Raw genomic sequence first — 7,630 nt, 5'->3', positions numbered from 1 at the left:
AAAGTCTCGCTCTGTTGCCCAGGCTGTAGTGCAGTGGTGTGATCTCTGCTCAATGGGAGTTGGGGACCATCCTGGGCAACATGGCAAAACCCCTTCTCTACTGCAAATACAAAAATTAGCTGGGCATGGTGGCACACATCTGTGGTCCCAGCTACTCGGTGGCTGAGGTACAAGAATCTCTTGAGCCTGAGAGGTGGGGGTTGCAGTGAGCCAAGATTGTACCACTGCACTCCAGCCTGGGCGACAGAGCAAGAGTCCGTCTCAAAAAAAAAGAAAAAAAACCCTTTAAAGGAATTTTATTAAGTTCTTACCAGTGTTGTATTTTTCTTCCTAGATCTTATATTTTGGATTCTGGATATATTATAATGAGTGACACGTTGACATTGGATGTCATTGGTCGAAGAGTTGAAGTTAACGGAGAACATGCAACAGTACGTTTTGCTGGTGTTGTCCCTCCTGTGGCAGGTAAGTAATTGTGTGTGTGTGTGTGTGTGTGTGTGTGTGTGTGTGTGTGTGTGTATTTTGCAGCTGTTTCGCTGCAGGCTTCTCAATAGCACTTTATACCACAAATTTGAGGAAATTAACCAATTTACAGATGCCTCCTGTATCCAGTTTTGAGTGACAGTATCCTGTGGTATCTATGATTTTGTTTAATTATATGCCATTTAATTATTTAGTGTTGCTATCTTTATAAAATGAACCTTAAAATATCTTCTGAGGAAACTTTAAACAGCTGAAAGTCTTGAAACTTCACAACCTTCAACTCAAGTAATTTTTTTGAAATTTCTTTTGTCATTAATCCATGTGTGTAGGTGTCTAATACAGTTTAAATTGATATACATTACAATTTTTGTTACCTTTTTTAAACTTTTTTGGTATAAATTTATGTTTCTACAGCATTATTTTGCTTGTATTTCTTTCTGATTACATTAGTATAGTATATAGTTTAATTGTTTTCCATTTTGGATGTTAATTTCTGGTTTATAGAGTAAATAATAATGTGGTAGACTTAGTCATAAGTCTTAGTCAACACAAATCTGACTGTCTTCTGTGTATTACAATTGGCCTGAATCAGTACAGGGGCCTTGGTGATAGATTTAGACCACACGTTCTCAAAGTGTGGTCCTTGGCCAGTGTCAGTGTCATGTGGTTAGTTGTTAGTAATGCTGGTTCTTAGGCCTCACCAAGAATCAGAAACTGTGGTGGTGGGACCCAGGAATTTGTGTTTTAAAAGCCCTCCAGGGGATTCTTTTTTTTTTTTTTTTTTTTTTTTTTTAACGTAAAAGCAAGTTTATTAGGAAAGTAAAGGAATAAAAGAATGGCTACTCCATAGACAGAGCAGTCCTAAGGGCTGCTGGTTGCCCATTTTCATGCTTATTTCTTGATAAGCTAAACAAGGAGTAGATTTATTCATGCCTCCCCTTTTTAGACCATATAGGGTAACTTCCTGATGTTGCTATGACATTTGTAAACTGTCATGGTGCTGGTGTGAGTGTAGTAGTGAGGATGACCAGAGGTCACTGCTCATCGCCATCTTGGTTTTGGTGAGTTTTGCTGGCTTCTTTACTGCAATCTGTTTTATCGGCAAGGTCTTTGTGACCTGTATTTTGTGCCTACCTCCTGTCATATCCTGTGACATAGAATGCCTTAACTGTCTGGGAATGCAGCCTAGTAAGTCTCAGCCTCATTTTACCTAGCTCCTATTTGAGATGGAGTTGCTCTGGTTCACACATCTGACATTTCCCCCCTCCCTTTTATAAGAGAACCCTTAATCCTAAAGGTTGCAGAGGGATGAAGATCCATCGTCTGTAACTTCTTCAGGCTGAAAAGGGGCAATGATATTCCTATTAGGAGCTCAGTCAAAAATCATTAGTATGGTAAGAGCCATTCATGACTTTTTTTTGAGATGGAGTCTGCTCTGTTGCCCAGGCTGGAGTGCAGTGGCAGAATATGGGCTCACTGCAACCTCTGCCTCCTAGGTTCAGGTGATTCTCCTGCCTCAGCTTCCTGAGTAGCTTGGATTATAGGTGTATGCTGCCACGCCTGGCTAGTCCCCAGCTAATTTTTATATTTTTTTTAGAGATGGGGTTTTACCATGTTGGCTAGGCTGGTCTTGAACTCCTGACCTCAGGTGATCTGCCTGCCTCAGCCTCCCCACAAGTGTTGGGATTATAGGCACGAGCCACCGCACCTGGCCCCATTCATAACTCTTGAGTTCTGACAAAAGGCGATATCTGGGCCAGGCATGCTGGCTCACACCTATAATCCCAGCACTATGGGAGGCTGAGGCAGGTAGATCACAAGGTCAGGAGTTTGAGACCAGCTCGGCCAACATGGTGAAACCCTGTCTCTACTAAAAATACAAAAATTAGCTGGGCCTGGTGGTGGGCCCCTATAATCCCAGCTACTTGGGAGGCTGAGGCAGGAGAATCGCTTGCAACCAGAAGGTGGAGGTTGCAGTGAGCTGAGATTGTGCCACTGTACTCCAGCCTGGGCAACAAGAGCAAAACTCTGTCTCAAAAAAGAAAAAAAATTATTATAAGCTCTTTTTAAGTGGGCTTTGATGGAACTCTGTTCCATAGAAAGAACCTCAGATAAGACTTTTTTTTTTGGAGACATAGTCCCACAGTCCTGCTCTGTTGCCCAGGCTGGAGTCCAGTGGCACGATCTTGGCTAACTGCAACCTCCGCCTCCCGGGTTCAAGCAATTCTCCTGCCTCAGCCTCCTGAATAGCTGGGATTACAGGCATTTGCCACCACACCCAGCTAATTTTTTTTGTATATTTAATAGATCCGTGGTTTCACCATGTTGGCCAGGTTTGTCTTGAACTCCTGATCTCAGGTAATCTACCTGTCTTGGCCTCCCAAAGTGCTGGGATTACAGGTGTGAGCTACTGCGCCAGGCAAGACTTTTTTTTTTTTTTTTCCCCTTTGTTGTTTGGAAGGGCAAGACTTTTTAAAAACCAAGCCTAGCCATGGGTTTGTACCATCAAATATCTATCAGCTGAGTAAATTCCTCTCCTCTTGGCCTCCCAAGATAAATTGGGGCTCCTGGGCCTGTGAGAAAGTGACATTTTTTACTTACCACGGGTCAGGAACCCTGTATAGAGACTGGATACAAGGAGTGAGATGTTTCCCCAAGGGGCTTTTATTGGCTTTGCAAGTCAAGTTTGATTCCTTAAAGGAAAGCTTGTCATTCCAGTTAAAGCCTTGGTAAAATAAGCATTTTTTTCTATTGTGTCCTGTTACAAAAGAAAACAGATTCTTCGCCAGGCACAGTGGCTCACGCCTGTAATCCCAGCACTTTGGGAGGCCAAGGCGGGTGGATCACCTGAGGTCAGGGGTTTGAGATCAGCTTGCCAACATGGTAAAATCCCATCTCTTCTAAAAATATAATTAGCCAACATGGTGATGCACACCTGTATCCTAGCTACTCAGGAGGCTGAGGTAGGAGAATTGCTTGAACCTAGGAGATGGAGGTTGCAGTAAGCCGAGAGTGTACCACTGCAGCACTTTAGTCTTGAGGAAGACTCCATCTCAAAAAAAAAGATTCTTATTGCACTTATGCAAGTAACTATATTGTTATAAATTAAGAATACTTACAAATAGTTTCCAAATTCTGGAGAAATCAGGTAGAGGAAACAAATACGCTTCAAATTTTGTTTACTGGAGTATACTTCACTCAGTTTTTTATTTTTTTGAGAAAGGTTTCCTCTAATCACTCAGGTTGGAGTGTGGTGGTGTGATCATGGCTCACTACAACCTTTGCCTCCTGGATTCAAGCAGTTCCCCAGCCTCAGCCTCTGGAGTAGTTGGGCACCTGTCACTACACCGGGCTAATTTTTGTATTTTTTGTAGAAACTGGGTTTCACCATGTTGGCCAGGCTGATCTTGAACTCCTGATCTCAGGTGATCTGCCTGCCTTGGCCTCCCAAAGTGCTGGGATTACAGTCATGAGCCATTGTGCCCGCCTACTCAATTGTTGAAAGTTGGCAAGGGCTGGGCGCGGTGGCTCAAGCCTGTAATCCCAGCACTTTGGGAGGCCGAGGTGGGTGGATCACGAGGTCAAGAGATCGAGACCATCCTGGTCAACATGGTGAAACCCCGTCTCTACTAAAAATACAAAAAATTAGCTGGGCATGGTGGTGCGTGCCTGTAATCCCAGCTACTCAGGAGGTTGAGGCAGGAGAATTGCCTGAACCCAGGAGGCGGAGGTTGCGGTGAGCCGAGATCGCGCCATTGCACTCCAGCCTGGGTAACATGAGTGAAACTCCGTCTCAAAAAAAAATAAAAAATAAAAAAAAAATAAAAGAAAGCTGGAAATAGCTCAAAAGAAAAGTTTTCTTGGCTCCCAAGTCAACCAATCAGTGCTGCAGTCTATTTCCTTTGTGTCAGGGGGTTTCTTCAGTATCATCCCTTCCGTGGTTCACTAGAAAGACGTTACCAGACCCCATCACTTACCTAAACTTAGCCTTTGGGTCAGGGATTTCCACACTATAGTGCCTTCAGTGGTCACCAGAAAGTTGTTACTGGAAAAGGGTCTCAATCCAGACTCCAAGAGAGGGTTCTTGGATCTCATGTAAGAAAGAATTCAGGGCAATTCTGTAAAGTGACAGCAAGTTATTAGGAAAGTAAAGGAGTAAAAGAATGGCTACTCCATAGACAGAGCAGCCCCTCCAGGGGATTCTGATATGCAGTAAGGTTTGTTGAAAGCCACTGAACAAGATACATGTGGACTCTACCTTCATGGAGGCGGTGGAAGTCTTTAACGTGTACTTAATATGGCAAGGGTTTTTTCTTTTCCTGGTATTGAGACCCTGTCTGGGGGGAAAAAACAAAACAAAAGCAGGAAAAAAAAAAAAAATAACCTGACCTAAGGTGATCTGCCTGCCTTGTGCTGGGCACTTCCAAAGTGCTGGGATTACAGGCGTGAGCCACTGTACCCAGCCCCATTCTATTCTCTATCTCTATGAGTTCAATTGTTTTTATTTTTTAGCTCCTACAAATAAGAGAATATGCGAGGTTTGTCTCTGTGCTTGGCTTATTTTGCTTAACATAACGACCTCCATTTCCATCCATGTTGTTGCAAATGATAGGATCTCATTCTTTTTTAAGGCTGGATAGTACTTTATTGTGTATGTGTTTATCCATTCATCTGTTGATGGACACTCAGGCTGATTCCAAGCCTTGGCTATTGTGAATAGTGCTGCTGTAAACTTGGGAGTGCAGATGTCACTTTACTGGTTTCCTTTTTTTTTTTGGATACAGCTAGCAGTGGGATTGCTGGAACATATAGCAGTTCTGTTTTTAGTTTTTTGAAAAATCTCCAAAAAGTTCTCCATGGTGGTTGTACTAATTTACATTCCCACTAATGAAGTGTGAGGTTTCCCTTTTCTCCAGAATTTGTTATAGCTTGTCTTTTGGATAAAAGCCCTTTTAACTGGGTTGATGTGATATCTCATTGTAGTTTTGATTTGCATTTCCCTGATGATCAGTGATGTTTAGCACTCTTTCGTATACCTGCCTCCCATTTGTATGTCTTCTGTACAAGAGAAATGTCTATTCAGCTCTTTTGCCCATTTCTTTCTTTTTTCTTTTTCTTTTTTTTTTCTGAAATGGAGTTTAACTCAGTTGCCCAGGCTGGAGTGCAGATCTTGGCTCACTGCAGCCTCCACCTCCTGGGTTCAAGCAATTCTTATGCCTCAGCCTCCCCAGTAGCTGGGATTATAGGCAACTGCCACCACACCTGGCTAATTTTTTGCATTTTTAGTAGAGACAGGATTTCACCAAGTTGGCCAGGCTGATCTCGAACTCCTGACCTTGGGTGATCCACCCACCTCAGCCTTCCAAAGTGCTGGGATTATAGACATGAACCACTGAGCCCAGCCTTTTGCCCATTTCTTAATTGGATTATTAAATGTTTTACCTATGGAATTGTTTGAGCTCCTTATTATAGTTTGGTTATTAATCCCTTATCAGATGAGTAGCTTGCAAAAATTTTCTCCCATTCTGTGGGTTGTCTCTTCACTTTGTTGGTTGTTTCTTTTGCTGTGCAGAACCTTTGTGATGGATTATTTATTTATTTGAGATGGAGTCTCTGTCATCCAGGCTGGAGTGCAGTGGTTCGATCTCAGCTCACTTAACCTCCATCTCCTGGGTTCAAGTAATTCTCTTTCCTCAGGCTCCCGAGTTGCTGGGACTACAGGTGCGTGCCACCACGCCTGTCTAATTTTAGTACTTTTAGTAGAGATGGGGTTTCACTGTATTAGGATGGTCTGGATCTCCTGACCTCATGATCCGCCCACGTTGGCTTCCCAAAGTTCTGGGATTATAGGTGTGAGCCATTGCACCCGGCCGGATTAATTACTTTTAATTCTTGTGATGTCAGTGAAGTTGGTCCTGATTATGATTGGCTTTTCATGTGACTTGAGTCCATAGAGAATGAGAAACAAAGTAGGGTGACCAGAGTAATCAGGTTAGTGTGACAGCTTTATTTATCACTGTAAATTAATAAGCCTGTCTGCTAGTGTCTGGTTCAGTCTTTTGTGCATTTGGAATTTCCAAATTGAGGCTATCAGTGTTTGTTCACCGTGGATGTAGAAAGCAAAAATCTGGATTACACCACATTCCTGGGATCTGACTGGTGAGGTAGGTAGTCCTGCCCTTATACCACCTCTGTCTACTTTCTTATTCATACTGGGTTTTTGTTTTTTGTTTTTGAGACAGAGTCTTGCTCTGTTGCCCATGCTGTAGTGCAGTGCATGATCGATCTTGGCTCACTGCAACCTCCGCCTCCTAGGTTCCTGCGATTTTTCTGCCTCAGCCTCCTGAGTAGCTGGGATTACAGGTGCATGCCACCATGCCTGGCCAATTTTCTTTTGTATTTTTAGTAGAGACAGGGTTTCACCATATTGACCAGGCTGGGCTTGAACTCTTGATCTGGTGATCCACCTACCTCATCCTCCCATCAATCCCAAAGTGCTGGGATTACAGGTGTGAGCCACCGCACCTGCACCCCCCCCTTTTTTTTTTTTTCTGTTTTTTTGGGACAGAGACTTGCTCTGTTGCTCAGGCTGGAGTGCAGTGGCACAATCTTGGCTCACTGCAGCCTCTGTCCCCCAGGTTCAAGTGATTCTCCTGTCTCTGCCTCCTGAGTAGTAGAGACTACAGGCGCCTGCCACCATGCTCAGCTATTTTTTGTATTTTTGGTAGAGATGGGATTTCACCCTGTTGGCCAGGCTGGTCTTGAACTCCTGACCTTGTGATCTGCCTGCCTTGGCCTCCCAAAGTGCTTGCTCCTTCTGCCTCCTTTAGCTTGAAAAATGACTTGTGCTTTGCAGTGAGAGAATGGCCTTATTTTGTGCATTTTTCTTTGTAGCATCCATTAACTCGGTCTATTCTGATAGTTTCTATGATGATCACATTAATTGTACTTCTTTTTTTTTTTTTTTTTTTTTTTTGAGTTGGAGTTTCACTCTTGTTGCCCAGGCTGGAGTGTAATGGTGTGATCTCTGCTCATTGCAACCTCTGCATCCTGGGTTCCAGCAATTCTCCCACCTCAGCCTCCTCAGTAGCTGGGATTACAGGTGCCCACCACCACTCTGGGCTAATTTTTCTTTTTTTTTTTTTTT

At 43.3% G+C, this 7,630-nt stretch overlaps 1 protein-coding gene across 3 annotated transcripts in view; it reads left to right on the top strand.

Moving 5' to 3' along the window:
• TBCE (tubulin folding cofactor E) overlaps positions 1–7,630 on the top strand; it is a 70,440-nt gene that overhangs the window by 5,053 nt on the left and 57,757 nt on the right. For all 3 annotated transcript variants that reach the window (XM_032242294.1, XM_032242296.1, XM_032242295.1), the window contains exon 2: positions 335–465. In XM_032242294.1, coding sequence (XP_032098185.1) covers positions 366–465 — 100 coding nt within the window. In that variant the 5' untranslated portion in view covers positions 335–365. The remainder of the gene's footprint in view (positions 1–334; positions 466–7,630) is intronic.

This window comes from Sapajus apella, unplaced genomic scaffold (genome assembly GCF_009761245.1).
Source record: "Sapajus apella isolate SASKATOON/1434 unplaced genomic scaffold, GSC_monkey_1.0 scaffold49, whole genome shotgun sequence".
Taxonomy (NCBI): domain Eukaryota; kingdom Metazoa; phylum Chordata; class Mammalia; order Primates; family Cebidae; genus Sapajus; species Sapajus apella.
This window is presented reverse-complemented; position numbering and strand designations above follow the sequence as displayed.